The sequence below is a fragment of the Rana temporaria genome, chromosome 7, assembly GCF_905171775.1.
Source record: "Rana temporaria chromosome 7, aRanTem1.1, whole genome shotgun sequence".
Classification (NCBI taxonomy): Eukaryota; Metazoa; Chordata; class Amphibia; order Anura; family Ranidae; genus Rana; species Rana temporaria.
Window position 1 is genome coordinate 205795518 of NC_053495.1, and position 21561 is coordinate 205817078.

The window sequence follows — 21561 nt, forward strand, 5'->3', positions numbered from 1 at the left end:
ATATGTTTTTGGGGGATATTTATTATAGCAAAAAGTAAAAAATATAGAATTTTTTTCAAAATTGTCGCTCTATTTTTGTTTATAGCGCAAAAAATAAAAACCGCAGAGGTGATCAAATACCACCAAAAGAAAGCACTATTTGTGGGGAAAAAAGGACGCCAATTTTGTTTGGGAGCCACGTCGCACGACCGCGCAATTGTCTGTTAAAGCGACGCAGTGCCGAATCGCAAAACCTGGCCTGGGCATTTAGCTGCCTAAAGGTCCGGGGCTTAAGTGGTTAACCACTTCCTGACGGCCGTACGACTTTATACGGCCGCAGTGTGGATCTTAATTGCCCGGGAGGCTGTCTATATACGGGCTCCGGCCACTGGGGGGCGCGAGAGTGCCCGCCGCATCACTGAGATGCCGATGCGCATGCCTGGCAGCCGCGATGTCCGCCAAGCACCTGCGATCGGCGGTTACAGGGACAAGACGTGGATCTGTGTGTGTAAACACAGAGCTCCACGTCCTATCAGGGAGAGAGGAGACCGATCTGTGTCCCTTGTACATAGGGACACAGATCTGTCACCTCCCCCAGTCAGTCCCCTTCCCCCACAGTTAGAAACACTATGCAGGGTACACATTTAACCCCTTCCTCACTCCCTAGTGTTAACCCCTTCAATGCCAGTCACATTTATTCAGTAATTAGTGCATACTTCAAGAGCCTCTGGGTCCCACGGGCCATACCGTTACACAGGACTTTTTTAAGCTCCTGCCAGTGCAGCGCCCCAGTGTGAAAAAAGCACTCAGGCTTTCACATTGGGTTGACAGGGGAGGCGTTTTTCAAACGCTATTTTTAGCCCTTTAACCCTTCAAAAAAAAACGCCTACTTGTGAAAAGGGTCTTAACCACTTGCTTACAGGGCACATATACCCCCTTCCTGCCCAGGTGAAATTTCAGCTTCCGGCACTGCGTCGCTTTAACTGACAATTGCGCGGTCGTGCGACGTGGCTCCCAAACAAAATTGACGTCCTTTTTTTCCCACAAGTAGAGCTTTCTTTTGGTGGTATTTGATCGCCTGCGCGGTTTTTATTTTTTGCGCTATAAACAATAAAGTGCGACAATTTTGAAAAAAAATACAATATTTTTTACTTGTTGCTATAATAAATATCCCAATTTAAAAAAAAAAAAAAACTTTTTTTTTCCTCAGTTTAGGCCGATACGTATTCTTCTACATATTTTTGGTAAAAAAAAATAAAAAAAAATCGCAATAAGCGACTGGTTTGCGCAAAAGTTATAGCGCCTACAAAATAGGGGACAGAATTATTATTTTTTTTTTTTTTTACTAGAAATGGTGGCGATCTGCGATTGTTATTGGGACTGCGACGTTATGGCGGACACATCGGACACTTTTGACACATTTTTGGCGCCATTCACATTTATCCGGCGATCAGTGCTATAAATATGCACTAATTACAGTATAAATGTGACTGGCAGGGAAGGGGTTAACACTAGGGGGTGAGGAAGGGGTTAAATGTATTCCCTACATAGTGTTCTAACTGTGGGGGGAGGGGGTGACTGGGGGAGGTGACCGATCTGTGTCCCTATGTACAAGAGACACAGATCGGTCTCCTCTCTCCCTGACAGGACGCTGTCTCTGTGTAAAACGGCAATGAGAGATGATCTTGCATGTTTACATATGAGATCATCTCTCATTGGCCGCACAGATCGCATCGCAAACGGCCACTCTGATTGGCCGTTCCCGGCGATCTGTGATTGGCCGTGTCCCAGGGACACGGCCAACACAAAGTTTCCCCGCTGCGCGCTCTGGAGCGCGCGCGGGGAACGCCCAAAGGGGAGGCCGTCCATTAACGGCCTGTTGGATATATTTAGATCCGCGCTGAAGCAGTCATTCGGCTATAGCGCGGGTCTCAAGAGGTTAAGGTTGCCTACCCCTGATTTCATTCCATATCCAGAGTAATGCCTACAGCATGTACTTTAATTGCAATCCATGATAAAATGTGTCTTTCTTTTGCAGACTTTGACCAGCTTTCTTTCTTGCAGTTGTTTCCCAGAGATCAGAGCTGCATCAACATCATGCTAACGTTCGAGTATATAGTACAACTTTGCCAGAACAAAGATGGCGGATCTCCAATCCTGACTAAAGCGGAGCGGACAGGTGGGAAGATCAAAATGACCTTGCTACACTTAGACGGTGGCACCCTCTGCTTGCCTTCTATTCCTAGCACTCCAAACGTTTCTTGCTTATTTCCCTTATTTCTAGTTCACGCCATTACGGTCAGTCCCAGTGCTTTCAACAAAAGTTCAACTTGCTGCATTTTTTTTATTAATTTTTTTGCCCGGAACACATCAAAATGTTTAAAACACAGCAGAATGTCCTAAAATATAAATAATTTTTTTTCAAGTTTTAAAATAAAAAAAAAATGTGCATTCAAAACTCGTCAAAAAGGTGTGTTAAACGCATATTCAAAAACGTGTCCAGGAACGCTAAAATTGTGGTGTGAAGTCCTTATCGTCATTGCAGGTATCTTCACACCTGACGAAGAGCCACGAGGCTCGAAACTGTTGTGTGTTTCATGAAGAAGCCTGCAACGACAATATAGAAATTGGTGGTATAAGCAAATTTTAAAGCGCTTTGCGATTCCTCGGAATTGTATCTTTTTTTCTTAATTTATTTTTTTACATTTGGATTCTTTAAAACTGAATGAAAAATAAATTTGTCGGATTCCTTACTGCGGTGTAATCTTCTTGTTTTCTTTAATTTCAGAACCCGGTAATAGTGGCGGCCTGTGCATCCGGGAGGTGCCGTTCCACTTCGATCTGATGAAGCTGCTACCCAAATGCCAACAGATTGAGCTTTTCTTCCTGACGCTGAGCCGGGGTAATGCGGGACATCAATGTTCTATCTCACAGCAGATTGGTGGAAAGACCACCCATGGAGGCCTCAGCTGTTGTAAATTTAGGGGTCACAAAGGGGTTACCTTTATGTCGTTGGTGTAGGTTTTATTTTTTTAAGTTAACCTGGTACTAGAGCTGTCAGAAATTTGAAGATAGGCACCGCTATGCTATGCATACTAGCTCATTATGTATTTTCTCTTGTGTGTTTTTTTTATTATTCTTTTTAGAGAGGGTTTACTTCCTCTTTAAAGTGGTTGTAAAGCAGAGGGTTGCTAACCTTACATTATATGCAGTAAGGTAGAAAAAAAAATTTGAATGCAGATCCGATTCCCTGCTCCCCTCCCTGCATTCACACCTTAGGCTCCATTCACACCTGAACGACAAAACGTCTGAAGCGCAACGCTCAGATACGCTGGAGGGGAAAAAAAAGGGATTTTTAATACAGCTTACCTGTAAAATCCTTTTCTTGGAGTACATCACGGGACACAGAGCAGCATATTCATTACTATGTGGTTATATGGAGTACCTTCAGGTGTTGACACTGGCAATCTCAAACAGGAAATGCCCCTCCCTATATAACCCCCTCCCATAGGAGGAGTACCTCAGTTTTGTAGCAAGCAGTATGCCTCCCAAAATGGTCCCCAAAAAGAGGGGTGGGAGCTCTGTGTCCCGTGATGTACTCCAAGAAAAAGATTTTACAGGTAAGCTGTATTAAAAATCCCTTTTTCTTTATCGTACATCACGGGACACAGAGCAGCATATTCATTACTATGTGGGATGTCCCAAAGCAATGCTCACAATGAGGGGAGGGAGAACATCTCCAAGACAAAAGGATTTAATTTAGAGAAATACTCAAATCATAATAAATCCAACTTAGTTGAGAAAAATAATCTTAAATTTTAAATTTAACTCAAAAAAGAGGAGCCCCCGGAATCCGAGGGTCTCAAACTGCAGCCTGCAGCACTGCCTGCCCGAAGGCTGTATCAGTATTCCTTCTTACGTCCAACTGGTAGAATTTTGTAAACGTGTGGACAGAAGACCAGGTTGCCGCCTTGCAAACTTGAGCCATAGAGATCTGGTGATGTGCTGCCCAGGAGGCGCCCATGGCCCTAGTAGAATGAGCCTTTAATGATACTGGAGGAGGCAACCCTTTCAAGCCGTAGGCCTGAGTGATTAATTGCTTAATCCACCTAGAAATGGTGGACTTTGCAGCTGCCTGCCCCTTCTTGGGCCCATCCGGTAGAATGAACAGCACATCTGTTTTCCGGATCTTCTTTGTAGCTTTAAGATAGGCCTTCATGGCCCTGACGATATCCAAGGTATGCAGCAACCCTTCCTTTCTGGAAGTAGGTTTAGGGAAGAAGGATGGTAATACCAAATCCTGGTTCAAATGAAAACTGGATATGACCTTCGGTAGGAAGGAAGGATGAGGGCGGAGAACGACCCTGTCCTTGTGAAAAATAAGATATGGTTCCTTACAGGATAAGGCCGCCAGTTCCGATACTCTTCTTGCGGAAACTATGGCGACCAAAAATACTAACTTCCTTGTCAGTAAAACCAAAGGAATTTCAGCCAACGGCTCAAACGGTTGTTTCTGTAAACTTGACAGAACAAGGTTTAAATCCCACGGGCAAAGCGGGGATTTAACTGGAGGTTTAATACGTAAGACCCCTTGAAGGAAGGTCTTAACCAGCGAGTGGGTGGCCAGCGGCCGCTGAAACCACACTGACAGAGCAGAAATCTGTCCTTTGATTGTGCTTAATGCCAATCCTTTATCCACTCCTAGCTGGAGAAAACTTAAAACTCTATCAATGGTGAATTTGCGAGAAAGCCATCGCTTGGACTCACACCAGCCTACATAGGCCTTCCAGACCCTGTAATAAATCACCCTAGAGACCGGTTTCCTGGCTCTGATTAGGGTAGAGATTACTTTCTGAGACAGACCTCTACCCCTGAGAATCAGGGATTCAGCTTCCAGGCCGTCAAATTTAGATGCCGTAAGGCAGGGTGGAGGATCGGACCTTGCGATAGCAGGTCTGGCCGTAGAGGAAGAGTCCAAGGGTCTCCCACTACCATCCTTAAGATTAGTGAGTACCATGCCCTTCTGGGCCATGCTGGAGCTACCAGGATGACTGGTATGTGCTCCACCCGGATCCTGCGCAGCAGGCGGGGTAGTAACTGGAGCGGGGGAAACGCATAAAGAAGTTTGAACTGATGCCAAGGGCAAACCAGAGCATCGGTTCCGCAGGCCATCGGATCCCTTGAGCGGGACATGAACCTGTCTAGCTTCTTGTTGAGTCTCGATGCCATGATATCCACGTCCGGCACTCCCCATTTTTGGCAGAGTGCTTGAAAGGTTTGTGGATGCAGAGACCATTCCCCCGGCAATAGAGTCTGGCGGCTTAAGAAGTCCGCCTGAAAGTTGTCCACTCCGGGAATGAATATTGCCGATATGCAGGGCACATGAGCCTCTGCCCCTAGGAGAATCAAGCTCACTTCTCTCTGAGCGGCCTGACTCCTGGTTCCCCCTTGGTGATTTATGTATGCCACTGCCGTGGCATTGTCTGATTGAACTCTCACCGGGAACCCCTGCAATTTCGACGTCCAAGCCCTGAGGGCTAGTCGAACCGCTCTGAGCTCCAAGATGTTGATGGGTAAAAGCTTCTCTGGCCTTGCCCAAATACCTTGGCGAGTGGAACCATCCACAATCGCTCCCCAGCCCGTCAGGCTGGCGTCTGTGGTCACTATCTTCCAAGCCACTGGGTTGAAAGACTTTCCCTTCAGTAGATTCTGAGGGTCTAACCACCAACACAGACTTTGCCGGACTCTTGATGAGAGTGGCAACGGGATATCCAAGGCCTGTGGCCTTCTGCTCCATGCTGACAGGATGGCTGCCTGCAGGATGCGAGTGTGGCTCTGGGCGTATGGCACCGCCTCGAATGTAGCCCCCATCTTGCCTAGTAGTCTCATACATAGGCGAATAGTCGGTTCCTTCTTGCTTAGAACCAGTAGGATTAATTCCTTGATGGCTTTGACCTTCCTCAGAGGTAGGAACACCCTTTGTTGTTCTGTGTCTAATCTCATGCCGAGATATTCCAACTGCCTTGTGGGCTGGAATGCTGACTTTTCTCGATTTAGGACCCAGCCGAACCTCTCGAGGTATTGGACCGTGAGGGCCACTGCTCGCTCCAAGCCGGGAGACGAGTGGTCTATGACTAGGAGGTCGTCCAGGTATGCTAGGATCGTGACCCCTTGGATCCTTAGCTTGGCTAGGATTGGAGCTAGAACCTTCGTGAACACCCGGGGGGCCGTAGCCTCCATTATTTTGGAGTAGAAACCCAGCCCCTGTTCCAGGACTGGTACCTCTACTATTACTCCCTGGGAAAGTAGATGATCTAGAGCCGATCTTAATGCGGCTCCTTTCTCCAGATCGTTTGGAATCCTCGACTCCTGGAAATGAGGAGGAGGAAACCTTAGGAACTCTAGCTTGTAGCCTGTGGCCACGGAAGACCGTACCCACTCGTCGGGAATGCTGGCTTCCCAAATCTCCGAAAAGAGTCGCAGCCTTCCCCCCACCTTCGTGGGTGGGGGCGCCCCTTCATGAGGTAGACTTGGGGGCTGGTTTTGCTGGCTTGCGAAACCACTGCCTTTTGCCTCTAACAGCCTGTCCTTGTGATCTGCTGTTGAAGCCGAAGTTTGCTTTTGCAGGAGGCCGTCGATACTGCTTGGCATTAGAGGGCCCCTGCCCAGGGGAGGACTGTCGTTTAAACGCAGGCCCCTGAACCTTCTTCTTAGTTGGCAAGAGTGTACTCTTGCCGCTTGAAATGGTCTGAATGTATTTATCTAGGTCCTCTCCGAAGAGCCGTCCTCCATGGAAGGGGAACCCTACCAGGAGCTTCTTGCATGGGGGCTCAGCCTCCCAGCTTTTCAACCATAAGAGTCTTCTCATATGGATAAGGGATAACGATAAACGTGACGCTTGCTGGATGAAATCCTTGATTGCGTCTACCGTAAAACATATGGCCTTAGGGACATCCGAAAATTCTTCTGCCTGCTCGGCAGGAATAAGTTCAAGCATTTGCTTAAATTGATCTGATAAAGCTTGAGCGACTCCAATCGCAGCCACGGCTGGCTGTACTACTGCCCCTGCAGAAGTGAAGGAGTTCTTAAGTAGTGCTTCCAAGCGCTTATCAACTGGATCTTTGAAAACCTGTACGTTCTCTACAGGACATGTTAACGATTTGTTAACACATGAGATGGCTGCGTCTACTGCAGGAGAAGCCCATCTCTTGGAAAACTTTTCTTCCATAGGATATAAGACAGAAAATTTCTTAGGTGGTAAGAACACCTTGTCTGGTTTGTTCCACTCTTGGAACAAGACTCCCTCCAATAGAGGATGGATCGGAAACACAGCACTGCTTTGAGGCGCCCTCAGTGAGCCCAAAGCTGAAATCGTCGATACCTGGAGATCTGGTACAGGCAGGTTGAATGCCTTATGGACCAAGTCCGTCAAGCCTTGAATCCACCAGCTCTCCCTCAGGGAGACTGCCCCAGACTCCTCTGTATCCGGATCTTCGATCCCTGAACCTACTTGGTCTTTGTCCAAGAGGTCGTCCAATTCCCCAGAGGAAAGGACCTCCTCTTCCGAGGGTCCGCGCACGGGTGACGGAGATCTATTCCGCTTACTACCCCGCATAGCTGCGGCTATCATTTCTCCCATGCTTCTCCGCATCTCATTTAAAGAGGTGAGCAACACCTCCTCCGTGACCATCTTAGGGTTGGGTTGACTCGCGTCAGCTCCAGCCCCAGATCCCGATGGCCCAAAGGCTCCCTGTGGGGAAAGCAGCGGCATAGCTCTGTCCGAGACCTCAGACTCTGTGGGGGAATCCCCACCTTTTGTACCCTCTGGCTTGTTCTTTGATGCCATGGTACAATACCGAGGCACACCTGCTACTTATTGGTACCTGGGACTTATAAATAGTTAAATGCCCAAACACCTGTTTGGGGAATAAAAAATGTTTCCTCTACCCCAGATGACACTTTTTTTTTTTTTTTTTTTTTTTTTTCCAAAAGAAAAAAACTTTTCTTCTTTTTTTTTTTTTTTTTTTCAATCTAGGCAAGAAAAAACATTCTATCCCCCTGAGTAGTATTGCCAAAGAAAAGACTATGAGATGGAAAAGAAAAAACAGCCTATTCCTAGGCTAAACCACAATCTTCTGAAGACTGTAGTATTCTTTCTGGCCACTGTGTGTCTTCAGCGCCCCGTGCTTCACTCCAGTCCTTCCTCCCTCAAGCCAAAGTATTGAATGAGCTGTGGCACTAAGGAAGGGCCGCCCCTTCCTTAAGCCACTGACCCGCCCTTCCCCCCCAGCTAAAACGGCGCCAAATGCGCCTATAACACGTGCACGCGCACCGCGCGCGCGCCCGCCGACGGGGGGGGGGGTTGGGAGGAAGGGCCTCTCTGTTCCTGCAGCCGCAGGCCTGGAACACACGAGGAGGTCAGCGTTTTTTGCCTGCCTTGCAGGCATGAGGAAGAGGACTGGATAGAGCATCGCCTGGAGGCTTGCAGGTAAGCATAGCTCTCTGACACACACATACATTTGTACACAAAAGGCCCCACTCACAGCTTTTCCAACACTACCAGGGAGGTCACTTTTTATGGGGAATGATAACATATAGAGCCATCCTATCTTCATGATATGTGACTGGTTTGCCAGATGCAATGCATAACCTTAGGCATGTCCCCTGTGACCTCCCAGAAAAAACTTGCTAAGAGCCAAGTTCCGCAAGTTTTTCCCCTTACTTACCTGCTCCATGCCGCAGGACTTTGCCAAGCAAGAGGCCCAATCTTCCCCCATCTCCGTGGGGATGTCTAGACCTTCAGGCCCTGGGAACCTTCTTCTTCCATGAAGGATCCACTGTCCTGGACCCATACAGCACCCTGGCAAACAGAAAACATTAGGCGCCCAAAGGTTTTCTAAGTTCTGGGCCCAGGGTCCAGCTCTCTTAAAAAGAAAGCATTATGGGCTATACCCCAAGGGTTTGGGGTCCGGTTACTGACCACTTTAGCGCTCAGGCTTTTTTGGACAGAACCGGTAGCTCACCTAATCCCAAGGATGCGGAGGCAAGCTAAACCATGACTAACACCTAAGACACTGGCGTAAAAACTGAGGTACTCCTCCTATGGGAGGGGGTTATATAGGGAGGGGCATTTCCTGTTTGAGATTGCCAGTGTCAACACCTGAAGGTACTCCATATAACCACATAGTAATGAATATGCTGCTCTGTGTCCCGTGATGTACGATAAAGAAAATAACATTGTTGTCTATGGAGATGGTTCACATCTCCGCGCCGAAACGCCGATCGCGTAAAGCTCAAACAAGTCCTGGGCCCTTTTTTGTCGCGCGTAATCAGGCGGCTTCGGCGTTCGGCATAGCCGACAATGACATGTAAAAAAACGGGGTTAAAAACGACACGTTTTGTCGCGGCAAATCGCGGTACACAACACCGCAATTTGTCACGGCAAATCGCGGTACAAAACGCTGCACTAAGGTGTGAATGCAGCCTTAGCGCGTCGTTTTGTACCGCGATTTGCCGTGACAAAACGCGTCGTTTTTAACCCCGGTTTTTTATATGTCATTGTCGGCTATGCCGAACGCCGAAACCGCCTGATTACGCGCGACAAAAAAGGGTCCGGGACTTGTTTGAGCTTCACGCGATCTGCGTTTCGGCGTTCGGCATGGAGATGTGAACCATCTCCATAGACAACAATGTTATTTTTCCCCTCCAGCGTATGTGAGCGTCGCGCTTCAATCGTTTTGACGCTCAGATGTGAATGGAGCCTTAATACTGACTGGAGCCTGATCTCCATCCAGCGATGTACAGGGAAGCCATTCTGTCCCCTGCTGCTGTCAATCGCAGCCAGTTAGGAGGGACTGACCCTTACTCTGTGTGTCTTGTGGACACACACACACAGCGGGACTCGGGAGCGAGCACACATGAGTGCCCCCATAGTAAGCGGCTTGCCATGGTGCACTCAACGGGGGACCCGAGAAGAGGAGGATCGAGGCAACTTTGTGCAAAACCAGTTTAACATGTTTATTAGAAGAAAAAATAAATAAAACAACAATCACTGATGGAGTGCAGGTTGTTGCAGAGCACAACCCAATTGCTGTATCAAATCACCAGCAACTCTAGCGATTAAATTGCTTGCTGGTGATTGCATGGCGATGGCGCATGTCATCAGCCTATGGATGTCGGCTTTCTGCGGGCAAAGTATCATCTGGTTTCCAATTGTTCTTACATAAATATTCATTCATAGGTTATCCAAGCGTACATGATTATGGTTCTGGAGGATTTGGAAGTAAAACTGATCTGGTCTCTGTGAGCAGCTGATAGATTTTTGTTAAATTGTGTCTCTCCCACAGCTGAGCCTGACAATGCACCACCAGATTCCTCTCTGCCCAATGATATGCTGCTTAGCTTGTTTCACGGCTGTCTGCAGAGTGACGTCAATGATCAGGAGATCCCTCTCTATGAGCAAGACCACCAAACATTCATGGATCAGGTTCTCCAGCGTGACCGCGATGGACACCCCGCCCCTTTCTCCTCTACCCAAGGTAGGTACAAGTCCTTCCTGTACTACTTAAAGCGGAGTTCCGCCTATTATGTTTTTTTTTTAAGTCAGCAGCTACAAATACTGCAGCTGCTGAATTTTAAAATAAGGGCACTTGCATGTCCAGGGCACCCACCATGTCGGCACACAAAGCCGATCTATCCCTTGGCTCTCAGGTGCAGCCGCCGCCATCTTCGGTAAGGGAATCGGGAAGTGAAGCCTTGGGGCTTCACTTCCTGGTTCCCTATTGCGCATACACGAGTCGCGCTGAGTGATTCCAATGTCTTCTGGGACCTGTTTGTCTCCCAGAAGACAGCGGGGGGGGGGGGGACAGAGTCTTTTTCCTAAAGGCTGAATTGTGCTTTTTATTTACAGAGGACCTCATGAGACAATCCTCCACTTCAGAGCCTGGGGGCTCCATCCCCTTACATCAGAATGGTCTACGAGGGGCTTCCAACTCTTCAGGCACCCTACAGGTAATGCTGGAAATGACTGACTTTGCTGGACAGTAGAAGTGGCTAGTTGCAATACTCTGCCTGAGATCCGGCACCAGCCAGAGATCCCAGGGGGGCACTTTGATCATTTCTTGTGATTTACAACAGAGTGAGGGATCCGCTTTCTCATAGGAAGGTGGGGAAGGTTAAGGACCTTGCCTCTTTTTGCGATTCGGCACTGCAAGGGGGGGGGGGCGGGGCTGGACGTGTGACGTCATTGATCGTCTTTCCCTATATCAGGGAACAGATGATCAATGACACTGCCACTGTGAAGAACGGGAAAGGTGTGTCGCCTCTCCTCAATCTTCAGCTCCTGTGACCGATCGCAGCGATCGGGCCTGCGGGTCCCGCAGCTTCGGACCGGGTCGCGTGCGCGACCCATGTCTGGGCTCTTAAAGGCGACGTACCTGTACATGCTTGTGCCCAGCCGTGCCATTCTGCCGACATATATGTGCAGGAGGCGGTCCTTAAGTGGTTAAAGAGGGACTCCACCCGCAATTGTTTTTTTTTTTTTTTTTTTTAAAAGTCAGCAGCTACAAACACTGTAGCTGCTGACTTTTAATAAGGGCACGACTCGCCCGCAATGTCGGCCCCCCCGAGGCCTGTCCCTCGATCCTGGCAGCTCCCGGCGCCGCCATCCTCAGTAAGGGAAACAGACAGTGAAGCCGTGCGGCTTCACTGCCCGTTTCCTACTGCGCATGCGTGAGCCGCGCAGCGCTTTATGAATGGGCCGGCTGCTCTCTGGGATACACACAGTTCCCAGAAGGCAGCGCGCCGCATTCACCAGAAGACTCACCAGAAGACACCGCGAGGAGGATGGAGGAAGAAGACCAGCCGCTGACGATGAAGAGGCAGATTAGGGACTTCAGCATAGCAACCGCTATTTCTGGTAAGTAAAATTTTTTTTTTTTTATGATTTTTGGTCCAAAAATAAATTTCTGGGTGGAAGTCCATGCAAAAACGAAAATCCCTGCATCTATAGACACTACGGATCTGACACTCGCCTCTCTATCCCTGTAAAGATAAAATGAGTATACATACCTGTTTGGAAGCCGATCTGACCCGATCTCCACCGGCGGAAGCTCTGCAGAGAACACGGGTGACAATGGCTGTGAAATGAATGGGAAGTGACGTCACCCATAGAGTTACTATGCGAGTTCCGTCGTCACACGTCTCCTCTGCACCCACCTCTATAGTGGAGCCACGGCTGACAGCTCAGCGTGGGATCGGGTCAGAGCGGTTCAGATCGGCTTCCAAAAAAGGTATGTATAGTATACTATTTTTTTTCTTTACAGAGATAGAGAGGTGAGTGTTAGATTGGTGGTGTCTATAGATGCCGGGATGTTTCGTTTTTGCCTAGACTTCCACTTTAATAACTATAGTTGTACAGCAGTTTATTTGCTTGTATGGTTAGTGTTACATATTATGTTACATTGAGTTCTGCACAGATTTGGATTTGCATGGGTGTATTTGCATGGGGGGGCCTCGTACAGTGTCAGTTGTCATGTTTATACAGGCGAGCATGGAGGACACAAAGCTGTCCTAATGTAATGACAGGTTATTATGGGTCACTGTGGGTTTGTTAGAAAGCAGATCGGTCACTATTAAAGTGGAACTTTACCCAAAAAGGAAGTTTCGCTTTTATGCTAACCCCCCCCACCCCCTCTTCAACTTTTGGATATTTTTGTTTATTTAACCACTTAAGGACCGCCTCCTGCACATATACGTCGGCAGAATGGCACGGCTGGGCACAAGCACGTACAGGTACGTCCTCTTTAAGTGCCCAGCCGTGGGTCGCGGGCGCTACCCGGTCCGAAGCTCCGTGGCTGCGGGACCCCCGGACCCGATCGCCGCTGGAGTCCAGCGATCGGTCCTCAGAGCTGAAGAACGGTGAGAGCTGTATGTAGCAGACGATCAGTGTCATGTCCTGTCACTAGGACGACAGGCGGATGCCTCGTTTACACAGGCATCCCCCCCCCCCGTCCTACCACTTCGTGACATGAAGGGCACGGTCACGGAGCTCGCCGCAGGGGTGCACGCACCCACACGGCGGCAAATTTAAAGGGACGTACCTGTACGCCCATTTTCCTGTCTGTGCCATTCTGCCGATGTAAAAGTGCGCGCGCTGGTCGGCAAGTGGTTAAAGACCGAAGTTCAGTCCTTTTGATCTTAAGAACAAAATGTTACAATGTTTATAGTTGGCTCCGCCACTGAGAAATGTTGTGAAACTTGGCAGACTGCCTGTGGGGTTTTTCTTTGACCGCTTTCGGCTTGAGCAGAGAATGCTGCACAGAATCGGGAAAATGCTTTAAGATCCTGGGGGGGGGGGGGGGGGGGGAAGAATCGCGATCTCCCATTCTTAACGATTAATCGTGCAGCTCTAGCACCTACCTAATTTGTCCAGTCAGTGGGCATCCAAAGAGATGCATTTGTCTTGCATACTTGTTGGAAGTTCTGTTGTGTTTTATTTTAGATCCCCTGTCCGACAGAAGAGACAGATGATGGCAGAACCTTAACCGATGGAATAGGGCCACAGTGGAGGTGCTATGCTCGACTAGTGAACCAGCAACACCTTCTGCTGACCTTCCTTCCGGCCACTTTTTCTGGTATGTTCTATAAAAATACTTTATACATTATGTGTATCCAATCAAAATATGTCTATTATGATTTATTATTTTTTAACATACAGAATACATTCTGGCTTAAATTTATGAAGACATTTAATTATTTTGTTGGATATGTTTTATATCAGAAAGTAAAAAAAAAAAAAAATATATATACAGGCATACCCCGCTTTTACGTACACAATGGGACCGGGGCATGTATGTAAAGCGAAAATGTACTTAAAGTGAAGCAATACCTTTTTTCACTTCTAAATGTGTGCACTGCATTGCAATAGTCATTTACAAGCATAACTGATATGAATAATGCATTGATAACTAAAATAAACACAATATTCAAATAAAAATTGTAAGCTTACCCCATCTCGTTGTTGCAAGGCCAGAGCAGCTGAGATAATTCATTGTGGTAGGAAGGGTGAAGGCATACAGGTATCTTCTGTTTCACTAGTCAAATCTTCAAAGGCGAGACGCTTTCTTGCTGGCGAAATGGGTGTACTACAAGAAGAAATCAGAGTAGGAGCAGGACTTGATGGTGATGTCAGAGCTGGAAATGGACTGTCAGGTATGCAGGTATCTTCTGTTTCACAAGTCAAGTCTTCAAAAATGAGGCGCTTTTTTTGCTGGAGAATTGGGTGTACTACAAGTAGCAATAGGAGCAGGACACGGTGGTGATGTCAGAGCTGGAAACAGACTGTCAGTTGATGATGATCCGCGTGCTGATGGACTTTTAGAAAAGTATGTTTCTATGGAGGTTTGAAGTGTAGCTCTCTTTTTCTCCCTGTAAATTTCTTTGTAACAGGCATAAGCCCCTGAGATGTTAGCATTGACTTTGGAACTTCTTTCAAAATCCCTATCATGCTTTTCAAATAGAGCCATGGCGCTATCAAGATGACGGAAAGCTTCAAAGAGAATTTTTGTTGTTAAACCTTCAGGCTGATGATCAATGATCTCAACCCCATCCTGCACATCTTCTTCTCTCTCCTCTTCAAGTTCTAGAAGATCTTCATTGCTGAGGGACTCTGTGTGGGACGCAAGCAGTTCAGCAACATCTTCTGGCTCCACTTCCAGCTCTAACTGCCTTGCCATATCTACAATATTTTCAGTAACAGTAGCTACATGATCTTCACAGCCTTCTGAATCATCAACTAACTGTGGGCATAATTTTTTCCAGGCCCTTTTCATTGTGGTTTCCTTTATGTCATTCCAAGCATCTCTTATAGTTTTAATGCAATCCAAGATGTTGTAGCTTTTCCAGAATTTGGATAGGACTTCTTTACCGTCTCCTTCTTCTTTGTCTATTGCTGCAATACACTTACTGAATGTTCTTTTTAAGTAGTTTAACTTGAAGGCGGCAATGACGCATTGATCCATTGGCTGCAGTAGTGAGGTAGTATTTGGTGGTAGGAACTGCACTCGAATGTTAGGGTTCAGCTCATCTAGTGTTCGAGGGTGTCCAGGGGCATTATCAACAAGCAGCAAAATGTGGAAAGGGATATTGTTGTCCTTGCAATAGGCTTTCACCTCTGGAACAAAGCAGGTGTCAAACCAATCTTCAAAAAGGGCTGCAGTAACCCATGCTTTTTTGTTAGCTCTCCAATGCACTGGAAGCCTAGTTTTAACCACTTAAGGACCAGCCCATGTACATATACGTCCACAATATGGCACGTACAGGCACATGGGCGTATGGGTACGTCCTCGCCTATTAGCGGGTGGGGGGTCCGATCGGGACCCCCCCCGCTACATGCGGAGGTCGGGTCCGCTCGGGGAGCGATCCGGGACCACGGCGCGGCTATTTGTTTATAGCCGCTCCGTCGCGATCGCTCCCCGGAGCTGAAGAACGAGGAGAGCCGTGTGTAAACACGGCTTCCCCGTCCTTCACTATGGCGGCGCATCGATCGCGTCATTCCCTTTATAGGGAAGACACGATCGATGACGTCATTCCTACAGCCACACCCCCAAACAGTTGTAAACACATACTAGGTGCACCCTAACTCCTACAGCGCCCCCTGTGGTTAACTCCCAAACTGCAACTGTCATTTTCACAATAAAGAATGCAATTTAAATGCATTTTTTGCTGTGAAAATGACAATGGTCCCAAAAATGTGTCAAAATTGTCCGAAGTGTCCGCCATAATGTCGCAGTCACGAAAAAAATTGCTGATCGCCGCCATTAGTAGTAAAAAAATAAAAAAAAATAAAAATGCAATAAAACTATCCCCTATTTTGTAAACACTATAAATTTTGCGCAAACCAATCGATAAACGCTTATTGCGATTTTTTTTACTAAAAATAGGTAGAAGAATACGTATCGGCCTAAACTGAGGAAAAAAAATGTTTTTATATATGTTTTTGGGGGATATTTATTACAGCAAAAAGTAAAAAATATTGCTTTTTTTTCAAAATTGTCGCTCTATTTTTGTTTATAGCGCAAAAACTAAAAACCGCAGATGTGATCAAATACCACCAAAAGAAAGCTCTATTTGTGGGGAAAAAAGGACGCCAATTTTGTTTGGGAGCCACGTCGCACGACCGCGCAATTGTCTGTTAAAGCGACGCAGTCCCGAACTGTAAAAACCCCTTGGGTCTTTAGGCTGCATATTGGTCCGGGGCTTAAGCTCTTGGATTTTCCCATCTGTAAATTAGCAAAGGCTTTAGCTTTAAGGTACCAGAAGCATTGCCACCTAACAGAAGGGTTATTCTATCTTTAGCTGGCTTGTAGCCTGGCATTGATCTTTCCTGTATTGCGATAAAGGTTCTTGCAGGCATCTTCTTCCAGAATAGACCAGTCTCATCCACATTAAAAATCTGATCCATGGAGTAGCCTCCATCTTGAATAATTTTGGCAAGCTCTCTTGGATAGCTTTCTGCAGCCTTATGATCTGCAGCAGCTGCCTCTCCTTGTATTTTAATGTTATGTAGGTTAGACCTTTTCTTGAACCTATCAAACCATCCACGGCTTGCAGAAAATTCTGCATCCTTTGCTGTCTCACCTTTCTTAGCCTTCAGGTCATTGAACAGACTTAAGGCTTTAGTTTGTATAATTGCCTGGTTGACAGGAACATGACGTGTAGTCTGATTTTCTATCCAAAGTATTAAGAGTCTCTCCATGTCTGCAACAATGCTATCTCTTTTTCGAATTGTTGTTGTGTTAACAGGTGTAGCACTCTTAATTTCTGCAAGAAGTTTTTCTCTGTTTTTTATGACGGTGTTAACTGTAGTCCGAGTGTAGCCTAGCCTTCGGCCTATTTCAGCTTGAGTTACACCTTCATCATACAACTTAATCATTTTAGCCTTCATATCCAAAGTAATTGATTTACGGCTTTTTTTGGTACTATCTGCCATTATTCAATGCGTACCTGGCAAGCAATGCTGGGCTGGCTGGCGGACACCTCTGGGCAATGCTGGGCTGGCACCTCTGGGTCTTGGTGCTGGCTGGCAGGCACCTCTGGGCCTTGGTACTGGCTAGTGGGTACCTCTGGGCCTTGGTACTGGCTGGCAGGCACCTATGTGCCTTGATGCTGGCTAGCAGGCACCTCTGGGCCTTGGTGCTGGCTGGTGGGTACCTATGGGCCTTGATGCTGGCTGGTGGGTACCTCTGGGCCTTGGTGCTTGCTGGCAGGCACCTCTGGGCCTTGGTGCTGGCTGGCGGGCACCTCTGGGCTGGCAGGCACGATAGGTACCTGTAACAATGAAAATAACAGTGGGGGGGTCAGGGGCTATGATGTGGGTCCAGGGCTGGTAGTGGGGGGGGTCAGGGCCAATAGCAGGGGGGGCGTACGGTACTTACGATTATGCAGACTGTGGCTGGTGAACAACTCTGGGCTGGCGGCACCTCTGAGCAGCGCTGGGATTGCTGACAGGCTGGTGGGTACCTCTGGGCCTTGGTGCTTGCTGGCAGGCACCTCTGGGCCTTGGTGCTGGCTGGCGGGCACCTCTGGGCTGGCAGGCACGATAGGTACCTGTAACAATGAAAATAACAGTGGGGGGGTCAGGGGCTATGATGTGGGTCCAGGGCTGGTAGTGGGGGGGGTCAGGGCCAATAGCAGGGGGGGCGTACGGTACTTACGATTATGCAGACTGTGGCTGGTGAACAGCTCTGGGCTGGCGGCACCTCTGAGCAGCGCTGGGATTGCTGACAGGCAATGCTGAGCACCTATGCTGAGCACCTCTGGGCCGACAGGCAATGCTGGACTGGCTTGCTGGCAACGCGCAGGACGTTTTGCCTCTTCCCTCACAACTCTGGGCGGCAGCTCCGCCCTCCAGATCATACTGCAGCTGCGCGGCGCGGGAATGTCCGTAATTGCGAGGCACTTTACGTACACTTGCGGGCATGTCCGTACTCGCGAGTGTACGTAAAGTGAGTGTTCGCAAAGCGGGGTATGCCTGTATACACACACACACACACACACACACACACACACACACACACATATAATATATAATTTTCTAAATATTTTTTTCTTTTATTATAATAATACAAATAATAATAAAAAAAAAAAACTGTGGTGATTAAATACTACCAAAAGAATACTCTATTTGTGTAAAATAAAAAAAAAATGATATAATTTTTTTTTGGGTACAGCATTGCATGACTGAGCTATTGTCAGTTAACCACTTAAGACCCAGACCTTTAGGCAGGTAAAGGACCTGGCCAGTTTTTGCGATTCGGCACTGCGTCGCTTTAAATGATAATTGCGCCTCATCGTGCGACGTGGCTCCCAAACAAAATTGACGTCCTTTTTTTCCCACAAATAGAGCTTTCTTTTGGTGGTATTTGATCACCTCTGCGGTTTTTATTTTTTGCGCTATAAACAAAAATAGAGCGACAATTTTGAAAAAAATTCAATATTTTTTACTTTTTGCTATAATAAATATCCCCCAAAAATATATAAAACATTCTTTTTTTTAGGCCGATACGTATTCTTCTACATATTTTTGTTAAAAAAAATCGCAATAAGCGTTTAGCGATTGGTTTGCGCAAAATGTATAGCGTTTACAAAAAAGGGGATAGTTTTATTGCATTTTTATAAAAAAAAATTTTTTTACTACTAATGGCGGCGATCAGCGATTTTTTTTTTTTTCGTGACTGCGACATTATGGCGGACACTTCGGACAATTTTGACACATTTTTGGGACCATTGTCATTTTCCCAGCAAAAAATGCATTAAAAATGCACTGATTACTGTGAAAATAACAATTGCAGTTTGGGAGTAAACCACTAGGAGGGCGCTGAAGGGGTTAAGTGTGACCTAATCTGTGTTTCTAACTGTAGGGGGTGGGGCTGGACATGTGACATCATTGATCGTGTTTCCCTATATCAGGGAACACGCGATTGATGACGGCGCCACTGTGAAGAACGGGGAAGGTGTGTTTACACACGGCTCTCCCCGTTCTTCAGCTCCGGGGACCGATCGCGGAGCTTCGGACCGGCGCCCGCGACCCACGGCTGGGCACTTAAAGAGGACTTACAGATACGTGCCTGTGGCCAGCCGTGCCATTCTGCTGACATAGATCTGCAGGAGGCGGTCCTTAAGTGGTTAAAGTAGCACAGTAGCATAGCAAAAAATGCCCTTGTCAAGAAGGGGGGTAAAACCTTTCCGGAGTTGAAGTAGTTAAGACATTTGTGAGTTTCCAGCATTGTGGCGACGGCTTGGAGAAGGCCCTTTCCTTTCCCCTGTGTACAGAGCCAGCTCCATAAAGATATGCAGTGCCTTGCAAAAGTATTCACCCCCCTTGGCATTCTTTGTGTTTTGTTGCCTCACAACCTGGAATTAACACGGACTGTTTGAGGATTTGCATTGTTTAATTTACAGAACACGCCCACAACTTTGAAGATGTGTTTTTTTTTTTTTAATTGTGAAGCAAACAACAAATAGGACAAAATAACAGAAAGTGTCAATGTGCATAACTATTCACCCCCCTAAAGCCAATACTTTGTAGAGCCGCCTTTTGCGGCTATCACAGCTCCAAGTCTCTTTGGATAAGTCTCTATGATCTCGCCACATCTTACCACTGGGATTTTTTCCCATTCCTCCTCCTTGCAAAACTCCTCCGGCTCCTTCAAGTTGGATGGTTTGCGCTTGTGAACAGCAATCTTTAAGTCTGACCACAGATTTTCTATTGGATTGAGGTCTGGGCTTTGACTAGGCCATTCCGACACATTTACATGTTTCCCCTTAAACCACCCAAGTGTTGCTTTAGCAGTGAGTTTGGGGTCATTGTCCTGCTGGAAGGTGAACCTTCGTCCTCGCCTCAAATCACACAGAGAGTGGTACAGTTTTTTCTCAAGAATATTCCTGTATTTAGCATCATCCATCTTTCCCTCAACTCTGACCAGTTTCCCAGTCCCGACTTCTGAAAAACATCCCCACAGCATGATGCTGCCACCACCATGTTTCACAGTGGGGATGGTGTTCTTTGGGTGATGTGATGTGCTGGGTTTGCTCCAGACATGGCGTTTTCTTTGATGGCCAAAAAGTTAAATTTTAGTCTCATCAGACCAGAGCACCTTCCTCCATACATTTCGGGGGTCTCCCACATGCCTTTTCCCAAACTCAAAACGCGCCATTTTGTTTTTTGCTGAAAGTAATGTCTTTCTTCTAGCCACTCTGCCATAAAGCCCAACTCTATGGAGTGTACGGCTTATTGTCCCCCTATGTACAGATACTCCAGTCTCTGCTGTAGAACTCTGCAGCTCCTCCAGGGTCACCTTAGGTCTCTGTGCTCCTCTCTGATTAATGCCCTCCTTGCCCGCTCCGTGAGTTTTGGTGTGCGCCCGTCTCTTGGCAGGTTTGCTGTTGTGCCGTGTTCTTTCCATGTAGTGATGATAGATTTGATGGGGCTCCTAGGGATCATCAAAGATTTGGATATTTTTTTATAACCTGACCCTGACTTGTACTTCTCAGCAACATTGTCCCTTATTTGTTTGGAGAGTTCCTTGGTCTTCATGGCAGTGTTTGGTTAGTGATACCTCTTGCTTAGGTGTTGCAGCCTCTGGGGCCTTTCCAATAGGTGTGTCTATGTAATGACAGGTCATGTGACACTTAGATTGCACACAGGTGGATGTCATTTCACTAATTATGTGACTTCTGAAGGTAATTGGTGGCACCAGAGCTTTTTATGGGCCTCATAACAAAGGGGGTGAATACATACGCAACATGACAATTATCAGTTTTTTTATTTCTGAAAAATAGTTTTATGTATTTATTTTTCTAATTTTACTTCACCGACTTAGACTATTGTGTTCTGATCCATCCAAAAAACATTGAACTAAAGGCTGTAATGTAACAAAACAGGTAAAAAGCCAAGGGGGTGAATACTTTGGCAAGGCACTGAAGTGTGACCAGGTTGATGTGGAGGATCTCAAGTATTCTTGCGCAGAGCCCCGACCTCAACCCTACTGAACACCTTTGGGATGAACTTGAACGCTGATTGTGAAACCGGTCTTCTCGTCCAACTTCAGTACTTAACCCCAAAATGTTCTTTTTTCGGCTCAATGGGCACAAACTCCCCTAGAAATATGAGTGGAGCTTGTTGTTATAAAATGCTTAACCACATAGCAAAGCTGCAACATCATTTCTGCATCGTGTTTCATACTAGTCATGGATATTATTGATCTTTATTGTGTTTCTTTTCTAGATGTCCAGAAGTTGATGATCCCTCCAGATTTCTCCTCGTCCACAGAGGGAAGCTCACTGTGTAACTCTTTTCTGTCAGAGACCCTTCCATCAGGAGCTGTGATCCCCACACTGAGCATCACCCCCGCATCAGGTAAATTACATTATATATATATATATATATATATATATGCAGGGCCGGACTTGCCATTGGGCTTGACTGGGCTGAACAACTCAGATTGGTGGCAGCCGCTCAACAACCTCGATCAGCTTCGATCTCGGCCGCCCCCCCCCCCGCTCCACAACCTCGATCTGCTT

At 47.0% G+C, this 21561-nt stretch overlaps 1 protein-coding gene across 4 annotated transcripts in view; it reads left to right on the top strand.

Moving 5' to 3' along the window:
- SZT2 (SZT2 subunit of KICSTOR complex) overlaps window positions 1-21561 on the top strand; it is a 223145-nt gene that overhangs the window by 34946 nt on the left and 166638 nt on the right. For all 4 annotated transcript variants that reach the window (XM_040360883.1, XM_040360884.1, XM_040360885.1 and 1 more), the window contains exons 20-25: window positions 2044-2158; window positions 2768-2881; window positions 10326-10517; window positions 10889-10989; window positions 13481-13613; window positions 21266-21397. In XM_040360883.1, the coding sequence (XP_040216817.1) occupies window positions 2044-2158; window positions 2768-2881; window positions 10326-10517; window positions 10889-10989; window positions 13481-13613; window positions 21266-21397 (787 nt within the window). The remainder of the gene's footprint in view (window positions 1-2043; window positions 2159-2767; window positions 2882-10325; window positions 10518-10888; window positions 10990-13480; window positions 13614-21265; window positions 21398-21561) is intronic.